This window comes from Pteropus vampyrus, unplaced genomic scaffold (genome assembly GCF_000151845.1).
Source record: "Pteropus vampyrus isolate Shadow unplaced genomic scaffold, Pvam_2.0 Scaffold9, whole genome shotgun sequence".
Lineage (NCBI taxonomy): Eukaryota > Metazoa > Chordata > Mammalia > Chiroptera > Pteropodidae > Pteropus > Pteropus vampyrus.
In genome coordinates, this window is record NW_011888790.1 from 13,116,451 (window position 1) to 13,128,497 (window position 12,047).

The 12,047-nt window shown below is 34.2% G+C and overlaps 1 protein-coding gene across 1 annotated transcript in view; it reads left to right on the forward strand.

Annotated features, from left to right (window-relative positions):
• Positions 1-1,659: 1,659 nt before the first annotated feature.
• The window catches only part of OTOGL (otogelin like), a 133,378-nt gene continuing 122,990 nt past the window's right edge, over positions 1,660-12,047 (forward strand). Inside the window, exons 1-8 of the mRNA XM_023520405.1 lie at positions 1,660-1,682; positions 1,823-1,920; positions 2,979-3,018; positions 3,931-3,979; positions 7,176-7,242; positions 9,101-9,199; positions 10,736-10,890; positions 11,706-11,710. Of these exons, the coding sequence (XP_023376173.1) occupies positions 1,678-1,682; positions 1,823-1,920; positions 2,979-3,018; positions 3,931-3,979; positions 7,176-7,242; positions 9,101-9,199; positions 10,736-10,890; positions 11,706-11,710 (518 nt within the window). The 5' untranslated portion in view covers positions 1,660-1,677. The remainder of the gene's footprint in view (positions 1,683-1,822; positions 1,921-2,978; positions 3,019-3,930; positions 3,980-7,175; positions 7,243-9,100; positions 9,200-10,735; positions 10,891-11,705; positions 11,711-12,047) is intronic.

Genomic DNA, 12,047 nt, shown 5'->3' on the forward strand with positions numbered 1-12,047 from the left:
ACTATGAAGCCAAGATAAGCTGTTGTAAATTAAGGAGGGTACTTAATAATGTATATTAGTTATATACATTTCCACCATTTCCAGAGAGTCAGTGAGCATTCTGCATAAACAAAATTGCTGCCCTTAATTTTAAAATTTCTTTGGAGGAAAATTATTGTTCTCTAAACAAATTTCAAGCTTAACTTTTTAATTTATTCAGTAGTCACAACTTCTTAAGTATCTAGAATATTTTCTAGTTTTTGATTATAGTTGGGTGGATACATATTTTTACATTAATATTTAGGATGTGACTATAGATAACTAAGCCTATCTATTTAGAATTATGTTGATTTATTGTGTAATTAGTTAAAGGTTAATTGTCTAATTAGTTTAAGAGTAATGACTAATAACCTTTCAATAAATAAGTATTTATTAAACACATACTATACCTAAATTATTTAAACTTATCCATCAGAATTTTAAAATGAGCGTACATGTGCAAGTATGTGTGTGGGTAAGCACATAGCTACTTACAATTTTAGTGAAGTTTCTGTGTGTCTTCATACTAAAACATGCATTTGTAGGCAAACATCTTCTCTTGGCTCATGGAATTAGTAATCATTTAGGCAACAGAAAGTGATTAAAATCATGTAGAGCAAGAGAAAATGATCGTTGAATTTGGGACACAGACAAGAAAATGTTTGTGTAGTTAATACTGGACATGCAATAATTAGAATGTCAAGGACACTTCACAGAAAAGACTCGAGTCATTGCAGAAGAGGTGTCTCAGTATAAGAACTTGTGTGTCTCAGTATAAGAACTTGTGTGCTTTTTTGTCTCATAAGGTAATTCCTGTGTAACTAGACATTCCTTAATATTGTGCCCCAATTTATTAAATGAGTTTGATAATAGTGCAGATAACTCATGGGATCTGCTATAGGAAATATGCATCCATTATATAAGCATGGCTTTCCTTCATCTATGGGGCTTAGATCATCTCTATGGGATTCATTATAAAATATTCAAGCTGTTCTTTGATGCCAACCTAGGTAGTCAATCTCTTCCAGAGAAGAATGTTCTTACTGCTGGAATATGAAGTCCTCTTTTGTTTTCTAATTGAGTACTTGTCATAATGAGTGAAAAATGGGGTGCAAAGGGAAGGTTTTCAGGGCCAGGTGAGTTACTTTATTTTCTTCCTAAAGTCAAATATTAGAATATCTTCTTTATGTGTTATTTTCTACCTTTGTTGAAGAATGTTTAACAGAAATATCTGTGGGCACATGAATATATCAACTTAAACTATACTGTAATAAGACCTGAGTCAAAAATATATGCACATAATTTTAGTTTACTTTTCATTCTTAAAGCAAAATTTATAAGAACATTTAGACATTCTAAGACCAATTAATAGGATTTTACTTCACCTTTTCCAAAGGACAGCAATTATTTTTGAATAAAACACAGAGAATAGATGGACAATTAGGAATAATGATCTCTTATGACATCAAGTGATAACAGATTTTTTTTTTTTTGATACTGCTGTCTTCAGAAGTTATAAAAGGCTGATATAGACTAAAAAGGCATATGCTGTGCAAGAGCTGAGTAGGGTGTAATTAATACGGGCTCAGGTAAGAAGCTGCCATGCATTACTAATGAGAGACTCAGCCAAAGGGTTGCCTGCAAGTTCTAAAGCTTCGGATGCTGTATGTAGTTAGAAAGACAGGAATTCCTTTATGAATTATTTTATTACAAAGTTATATTTGTAAGAATCTGAGCACTGCACAAATACACATCCTTCTAAGATGCCATCATAGTAAAGACCAACAATTTGGTTACATTTCAGGGAGAAATTCTACACTGAAATGAACATTGTGAGAAAACTCAATTTAATGATACCTTGGAGTATATTCTTGCTTCAAATACTGCTGTTTTCATTACAAGGTAAGAATTCATATGCAGTCTTTACCTTATTTTATTGTATTTTAGTGTCTCTTGCAACTGATAGGAAGTTTCCCCTTATACTGTAAAGCACTTTGAAATCACTAGAATGGATATATATTGTATGACAGCCAGATTATCTTTTTGAAAATTCTTAATAATGTAGATAATTTGGGACTTTCAGCTTTTTTAAGTCTATTTTTAAATGTTAAAATTATGCTTTTATTATGATATTCAACTGTACTGAAAAAAGCTCTGATGCTAATTTTTTCTCTTCTAAAAGATGATTTCAAATAGTTGTCTGTGTAAACATATGACATTTTATAATAAATAAATTGAGAAATTGACTACTTAAACTTTCTTCATGCCAGTAACCCAAGGAATGGTTAAAAGATATTTTTAAGAAGTACTTTAACATTTGGTGCTAGGAATTGATTTTCAATTATTTGTGTGTAACAATTTTATTTATAAAATTATTTTTATAAGACAGTTTTATGGAGAAAACATTTATTTACATTTACTTGTTAGTTTCTAATCTATGAAAAGGGCTGATATTTTGGAGGTTATAGCAAAAGAGAGAAATTACTGAGGTATAAAAGACTAGAGAGGTCATAGACACTATCTTTTAATCCTAGTAGTGATTGAAACTCTAAGGAGTTTGTAATAGAGAGTTGAGAGCTGGAGTGGGCTGTGGAGATAAACACCATTATTTTGTGATGTGTATGGTAACTTGCTTAAATTTAGCATTTGCTAAGTGGTAAGACCAAGATTAAAACTGGATCTCTGACTCTAAGTTTAGTGCTCGTTCTACTGTAATATGTCTCTGTGTAAATCTAGGTACACTGCTCCTTCTTTCTGGATTACCAGTTACTCTGATATCTCACAGGGAATTTGCCAGTTAAAATTCTTGAGAAAATGCAAAATAACTAACAGCAAAACTCAGTCTAAGTTTTAGAATTTAGGTTAAAATTTAGGTTAAAATAATCTGTTTAATAATCAGAACATGTGACCAAGATGTTTGTATAATTTTTTTTATTCTTACATATATTTATCTTTGACAGGATATATTTGTGCATCATCCATCTTGACGGAAACATCAAAGTAAGAATTTCTTGTTTTTATGTCCTCTAAAACATAAATATGACATTGAGTAAATTTCAGCAGATAACTATATCTGTTTGTAAAAAAATAAAATAAAATATTTTACAAAATAAGGGCATGATATGTAGTTCTTTAAAAAGTTTCCACAAATTAATTATCAGGCATTCAGTTCCTTACTTATGAGCCAAAAATATTTCCTTTTATTTTAATTATAAGAGTTCTTGGTGATGTCCAAAGACTGTAGATACTAAAGGGATATTACTTTCACTTTCAGTAATTTACCCTTTTATATTGTTATTATCAATGTACACTGCTAATTACAAATGTGCTGTATTTTAACACAGACTAAAACAATTTTTAATAACAAAACAAATAAAATTATTCTAGCAATAAATAATGAAAATCATTTTAGGACTAATGAAAAAGAGAATTCTATTCACCATTTGATTTTGATAAATCAAAGTATAATGTGCTTACATTAATATTAATCTTCCCTTTATAACATGGAAAAGGGGTGAATTAAATATTATGTTTGCCAAACATGGAATGTACTCTTGGCTAATACTCACCTCACTAGTTTTATGATGTGGAGAAAAAAATGCTTGCTGGTGCTACAATATTACACTATTTTGTTTATTTTCTCTATCTCAAAGTTCCTTCCTACAATTCAGTTTACATCAGAGACTGGAGAGATTTGAGGACACTCCCAAATTTTGTAAAATGAGACGGCACCACCACCCAAATCTAACCCCTCCAAAAGGGGGAGGGGGACCTTTTAAATGTTAAACCAAGAAAGACCTCTTTGACAAAGTGATGGAAAGCTGGAGGAAAACACCAGCTCTCTCTTGGGAAAGGCTTGTTCAGGTTGCCTTGGGGCCTTTGACTATACAAGTTCTTTTTGTTTTCTTCCAGAAAGGGATTTAATGGAAATCGACAGAAAAGAGCTCTTTTAGCAGCACAGGTAGGTTATGCCTCAGATGGAGAGAGAGGCAGAGAAATAATACATTCTTTTCGGGACTCTGCTGTCACTTCAACAAAGAGACCTTTGTGGAAGGGAATGAAATACTAAAAACAAGACAGGAAAGAGGAGGAAGAGGCAAAGTAACTTCTCTACTGCTTTTCTACAATCTTCAAATTCATGTTTAGTTTACATTTACTTGTTTATTGTCAGCTTCATGCTTTTAAGCTATTCACCTCAGTTTCCTACAGATAGGCTCACATCATTTGTAGGCGATTTAATCCATCTACTTGCTAGAAAATTTTTGTGGGTTCAGAAATTAAGCACAATTTCAGTTACGACAATGACAACAGAACAAACACAAATGAATGGGGCAGAGAAAGGTGTAAACGATCTGAGTTAAAAACTGCAAAAGAGCATCAGGGGTGTTCCGACAAACAGCTTTCATATTGTTTGATAAATCTAAATTACAGCTACTTCCGGAAAGGTACTTTTTTTTTTTTTTTTTTTTTTTGAGTGGTAGGGTAGCCCTGAGCTTGAGGAGGTCTTTTTGCCTGGGTCCCTTTATATAAGGATATTGGACAACATAATTGCAATATCTCCAAACTGGTTAGAATGTCTAAATGGATAGGTTTAAGAAGTATTTCTCTACAAAAGATAGATGGTAAAATAGAGAATCCTAATTTAAAGGCATTTCTTTGGAAAGTAATATATTTGAGTATTTATATAGCAAACAGAATATATACTTAAGGAGGCCGTTGTCAAATGCTGAAATGCAGTTAATTTCTGCTAGATTTTTTTTTTGTAAATGTCTGAATTTTTATGTGTTTTAATGTTAATTAAAGAGAATGGAACACATTTGATAGGTCATCGCGACAATTTAGAAGACAGAACTAATAGAAAATCCTTTTTCTTTTTTTTTTTTTTTTTTGAGAAAAGCTGCATTCTGGTGAACCTACTAGGTTGCAGAACCTGTGAGATATACCCTTAAGTTGTCACATACAGTGACCTATTAATGGGTTATCCTATTGTTCATGCAGATGTCTTTAGAATTTGCATAATTTATTACAAAGGAGTTAGTTATGTTAATCCCTCCCTTTTGTAAAGAAGTGGGGAATTCACTTACATTGTCTTGATTTCTCTTTGAGAGAATGAAGAGCGGGACACTTGCCCTTTTATTTCCTGTAGAACATGCATCCAAATTATTTAATGTTTGAACAAATTTTAAAAGAAGAAATGTTAAAGAAGGACAATGAGGTCATAATCATTGTTTAGGTTTGAAATTTCATCTTTTATAAGGCCATTCTTGTACACAGATTCACTCCCCAGTTCTAGGAAGACAGAACACTGATGGATAGATATATGGGCAAGTAAGGATTCAGAAATATGTTGGCAATGTGATGAACAATGAACAAAGAAAAGGTAGATGCAGACTTTTCTCAATGGTGTATTTATTTGTGCCCTGCAGTGATCTCTTATCTAAAGACTGCATTTCCTGGTGCTTCTCATCCTCTCCTGGAGATGTAATCAGCAAGGAGAACGAATGGGCTGTTCTTTTTTATCACTTATGTGAATATATGCATCCACTGCTTGGAAATTTTTTGTATTTGCATTACATTTCAAAATTCTTCTCTTGAAAGCAGGGGCTGAGATCTAGACTTTGGTGCAGATAATTTATTTAGGATGTTCAGTGAGGGAAAGAGAAAAGTGAGACCAGAACATCCAATACAGCTGTGTTAATGATAGGCTTTCTGCTTTGGGCATCTGGGGCTCAGTTTTGTTGGGGAATCCTCTAAGGAGCTATGTAGAATGTATTGTAGAGTTGTTTCTCCAAGGGATGAGGGAAGCTGGGGTACTCATCCACCAACTTCTCTCTCTGTTTGGTTAAGGGTGGCCTTAAATCCTCTGGAAGGCACTTTCTATGGTCTGTCCTGCTTGGATTCTATCCTCAGGCAGAGATAGAAAGAAGCCAGTGTTTGAAGTTGGAGGATTTCAATGTGCACAGAAACCCAGATGCAGGTGAAGTTGGAGGTGGTCTGAGAGGCGTCAACAGCATGTACACAGTCATGGTTCTAAACAGAATGAGATCATACCATTCTATTTTCAGTCAAGTTGGTATTTGTTGCTGACACACAAAGGATTACGCTAGAGACATAAACATAAATAGCAGTGTTTATTATGTAGAAATTCAATGTCTAGTGAGGTAGGCCTGTAAAGAAGTCATTTCTGTATAACACATTTATTGAATCTAAGACACAATTAATTTTTGCCATTATTTATAAGATGTAAAAAATAAAAGTGTTCCCCATTTCAAGTGTAAGATGCTATTCTGAGTTCAGAACTGTAAAAAAAAAGTTAAGAATTATGCATCATGTCTTAGCATTGATGAAATGTTGTAATATGAGGCATAGAGTGCTGTCTGAGGTCATTAGGATGCTGTGATAACCGGGAGACTGGCGTTCTAGGCAGTCATACTGAGCGATGCTAGGTAGTGAGAGAATATGGAGCAAAAGACAAGTTGTATACTCTTGCCTTAGTCTAATGTCGTCCAGTAAATTTGCCAAATAACAAAAATATGTAACATTTTATAACCCCTGTTATTGTGTGCCTGGCACTATTCTTGCTGCTTTACTTATCTCATCTAACTTAATCCTCACAATTCTGTGGAGCAGTTACTGTTATTCTATTTCATAGATTGGAAAACTGAGGCTGAGCAGGTTATAGAATTTGTTCAAGATTATAAACCTGTATGAGCATTGTTGAAGTTACTGTATACTTGTAGTGAGCATCAAAGATGATTCCTTGGAGCCAAAGTAAGAAGATTTTGGTGTCAGTAATGTTGGTGGTTGTGTTAGATTTTGGCAGTTGGAAATAATATGGCTGAAGAGAGAATAAAATTTGCTGTCTTGGGGGAATCAAGGTCACAGACTCTTGTGAATCTGAGTTAGTTTGAAGAGAGAAGGGCAAGAAGGGGAGATTAAACAATGAGGATAAAACCTGGGAGGAATGAAAGCAGGAAACTATGAACTTGGAAATAATATGGCCTCACTGAGTTTGCCTCAATAACCCAAGAAAATAGAAAGTCAGTACCTTATAAAAATTTCTATATTTGTAGCTATTTTCCAGATTTTCTAATTTGCCTGCTTGACTTGAATTAAATAATCTAATTCTCCTGAATTCTTATTTCTTTCTTTCAAAGTCTGAAGCAACTTCTCCAAGATATTTCTTCCATGAAGCTATTAACTGGGGTGAGAGCAAAATAAAAGGTCAGTGCTACATCTATGTTTTTGTATTTGCTTTCTCAAAAGACTCCTCTAGGGAAAAATCAAATCAATTCTTCATTACTTCCATATAATACATGAAGGAAAATGAGCCAGGGTGGTAATAACAGAAACCATTTATGTTCACTTTGTATAGAAATATGAATTATTTTTGAAAATAAGAGGATTAAAAACTTAGAGAAAACTGATAACTACATGACCAAAAGAGGTATCACTGGATATCAGAAACTTATTTTCTGAAGCAATTACTTGCTCCTTGATCCTTGAAATATACAAGCTGCAGATAATTCCATTGATGGAGTTTGGCACTGTGGGGTTTTGCTCTCACATCCTGTTTTTGTTTACCAATTTTCCATTTCCATTAAGCAGAATGCTGATGATAGTTACCAATCTAGGACAAGGTGCCAGATTGGTAAGTTTCAGGGATACTTATGAGAGAATTACAAGATGCCAAAGAAAACATTAAAGCATAATTTGCTGTCTTAGTGTTCATCCATTGGGAGTTGGAACAATCATATTGTATATTAACTCAAGAGCTCACAATTCAATTTGTGTTTTTCATTGAATTTAAAATAACAAGGATTTCTATTTTTGGCTTGATATATGTTTTCAAAAGAATAAAAAAGGCTATAAATAAACTTTTTAAGGACATACATTTGTTTAGCTAAATATTTAGACACATATTCATTGGAAAAATGCAAGATTGTTATATGATAAAATTTAAAGATAGTTTTTTCTTTTAGGAAAGAAAAACTGCATTTAAGCTTATGAAAAACACCCCCCCATATTTATAATGAATGTTGAAACAGCTCATTTTTCTTCAGTTAAGATATATTACTTGGAGAATTGTCCATTTTTAAATGTAATAACAAATTTTAGATCAATTGATCTTAAGTTAGAAGGATAATAGAGTTTCCTAATTCTTGCCTTTGGCACAACCTTGGTTAAATTATTGCAGTTAGATAAGTGCCCTCATGACCTTAACATATTCTAGAGAGGTCCAATCTTTAGTAATACTTTACAGTGTCTCAAAGATATCCTCTAGTCCTCTCGATGTGTTACTTAAATCCTTCTCGCTTCAGTTTTGTCAGTTGCCTCTTGTCCGCTTCTTATTAGAGAAAAAATTTTCACTATGACTCCTTTGCATTTTTAAAACTCACTCAGGAGCTCATAGTTCATTGCTTCCTCTTTTCAACATAACCCTTTGGGATTTTTTCCTTCTATGAAAGAAAGAATATTTTTGGTGACAGCCAGCAGTGATTCCGGCTTCTGCTACATTGGAATTAAGTATGGGTCAGAAAAAATTGATAACTGAGCCTGAGGATTAATATACAAACTTCAAATGAAATATTAAATCATTCTCTTAAAAAATGGGAATTTCCTTTTGAGTTTTATATTTTGCCTGACGCCTCGAGCTAATAATGGACACTACCCTTTAATACAGCACTTGCTCCCGAAGAAGGAGCCCATCGGACGTGCAGCCAGTGCCAAACTCCAGTGCCAAACTCCATCAACGGAATCATTTGCAGCTCTGGTGTATTTCTGGTTCTCATCATCTGGGACAAGGATTCCTTACATGGGAACTTGACCTTTCAATTGCTTGGAGGAGGCTAACCTTTGCTCTCAGAGTAGTTTGATGTGAAAGTCTGTCTTGCTTGTTTCACAGCCCACATAATGAAATGAACTAGATAAAGACTCGACGTACTTAATTCTTTAGCTCATCAAGGCAAGAGGCCCAAGGTTCTGTTTGAATTAACAATGGTAACAGTCCAAGCTAAATCTTGACATATTATGTTTATAAAAACTGATGCACTCCAGGAGATAACATTTTTTTGCCCCTCAGGTTCTTGTCCTCATGAATGCCTTAACGGAGCTTTCTGTTCTAAGACTGGTACATGTGACTGTCAGATATTTCAGGCGCTTGGGACAAGGTGCCAGATTGGTAAGTTTCAGGGATACTTATGAGAGAATTACAAGATGTCAAAGAAAACATTAAAGCATAATTTGCTGTCTTAGTGTTCATCCATTGGGAGTTGGAACAATCATATTGTATATTAACTCAAGGGCTCACAATTCATTCTTAGTAATTTAGAAACAATGTAAAAGAAAATAGATATGCCCACTTTCCCTTCTTACTTATCTCTACTATTTCCTCAGATATTTTTTCCACTCTAGATGGAACTACCCATTAAAACCAGGTTCTCATTCATCTCTCTCTCTTTTGCTTGATAAATTAGATTTACTATTCAGGGCCATACATTCTTTTTGACTTTGAATTAATTGAATATTCTGTACATAAAATAGAAATAATATTGAGAGCTCTTCAAAGCAGAGGGTTCTTAAAAAATATTTTGATCCACAATTCTAGGTTAGGATCCTATATCAATAATGATCAATAGATATTCATTTGTGGTATGAGTATTTACTGAGCATCTACTAAATCCCAGGCTAGGCACTGGGGATGCTACAGTGAATAATACAGACATGTTCCCATTCTCTTGGAAGTTACAATCTAAAGGAGAGGACTAACACACAGCAGATACACATTAATCACACTTATGACACTTACTGTAAAGAAAGTGTTAGATTCCGTGAAAATTTACAACAGAGATAAGGCAGAGAAGACTGCCTGATTAGTGAATCACTCCATGCTTTTTCCTGAAAAGGCCCAATTGGCCAAGGCTAAATTTAGGTAAAAATTATAAAAAGAAACACAACGACTGTGTTTTATCTTCATACTCTCTATAGAAGGTATTAGAATATTTTACACATATTGAATGCTCAACAAATGTCACCGATGTTCATATAATTCTGAAGGGAAAGGTCTAGAAAATCAAAGTAGAATAGAGAGCTATCCACAAGGGTGAGAAGGGAGGTAGGCACGAAGACAATAGGAGATGAAGTTGTATGATTTAAGACAAACATTGCCTAAAATTTGGCCAGTTTGAGGTCTTAAATTCCAGCGTACTTTGGATGACTAATGCTTCCAATCCCCAGACATATAAACATGATTTTCTCTGTCAGTGGTTATTTTTCTCTCTGGATTCTATTAAGATATTGTTGAAAGAATGACAGAGTCTGGAACACTCTCATGCTGCCTAAGCTAATTTTTAGGATGCTCAGTGGTGACGTTTTCTTTTCTGAGATTATATTGCTTTATTGCTGTCACCTTTATTTACTGTATTATCCTCCCTACTCTTCCTTTCTTTCAGAATCTTCCTTCGGAAGCAAAAATTACAGAATTTTCTAACATAAACTCTTCCTTCAAAACAACTTAGAGACCATGTTTTTCTTCAGGGGAGTTTATAGTTTTGAGAGCAACCAGTAATTTTATGTTTGTTATTTCTTCCTATGATATTGATGACTAAAGAAGAATATACCTATTTTAGTGAAATAGAAACACCTACCATGACTGAACCTTGCCAGAAACAGGTGTAATTTATTTAATTCTATTAAGTATTATCCTATTTCTTTTCAGTGCCAAATATGGGCAATGGCAGAGATGGGATTTGCAAAACCTGGGGACAGTACCACTTTGAAACTTTTGATGGCATCTACTATTACTTCCCAGGAAACTGTTCTTACATTTTTGCAAAGGACTGTGGTAATTTGGAGCCTCGGTACACTGTATGGGTAAGTGGTCTTAGGGTATAAATTAACTTAAAATTTATTTTTGGTGATGTCTGTATTTCTAAAGTACTAAAAAAATGATGGAAATTATGTAATAATCATATCATGAATACTTAGGGCTCTGACTGGAGAAAGAGAGGGGTCTTAATGGAATGGATAAACTTTGCAACTGTATTGAGAATAGTTCTATCAAGATGATTTAGGGCTGGGAGAAGGAGGGTTTGAATCCATGTAGGAGGGATATACTGGCAATGTAGAAATGTCCATATCATGGATATCATAATATCAACTCCAGTTCATATCCCTGTTCTTCAGGTTTTATTTGATCATTTTGAAGAAGGAGTGGGTCCAGGCACACACTACATTACTCATATATAGTTCCTTCTTGGCATTTTCAGTGTGATGCCACCTGGATAAATTTTTAAAAGAGCACCCTTCAGTATGAACCCGGGAATGCATTTATGAAATGGAGTGTATGAATTATGTAAGCACAGGCTAGAGGATAGATGGATTGACACAATATGACTGACCTCAGAGTTTGTTCTTACTTTCAGAATTCTTGCTTCAAATGTGTTCTTAGGAGACATCTCAAAAAGTAAGCTGCAGAGTGGCTCTTGCTAAAGTAAGGAAGTCAGGGCCCTCCTTCCCTGCCCACTATCCTCCCCTGGATTTCTAGATATCTTAAAGCACACCTAGGAAACTGCTATGCTGTCCTGTTCAAATGCAAAACTCTCCATAGCTATCATTTGTTTGAATCTCTGTTTTACTTTTCCTTTCAACTTACATTGGAGTTGCCTAAATTTTTTTTCCTCTCCTAGGTGAGGCAAATATAAAAAGTAGGACTTGAGCTTTTCAAGAACCACAAATCCTTATGACCCAGAAAGAAAATGAGATCTATTGAAAGTTAACTTATGGGGCAGAAAAATAAAGAAATTAAAGGTCTCTTTAGACAGGAGTTAGTGAAATGCACCTTCAATACTTACAGGGCTCCTGTTCTCAGCCCCCGACTGTTATTTACTCATTCACTGTCTTGCTGGGTTTATCACTGAAACACCTTCTCATTCCCTCACTGAATTATTCTTGTCCAGTGTCTCATCCTTTTGATGACTAAGGTGTCAGCTAGATAATCTATCTTTTGATAATAACACACAATGCTGAAC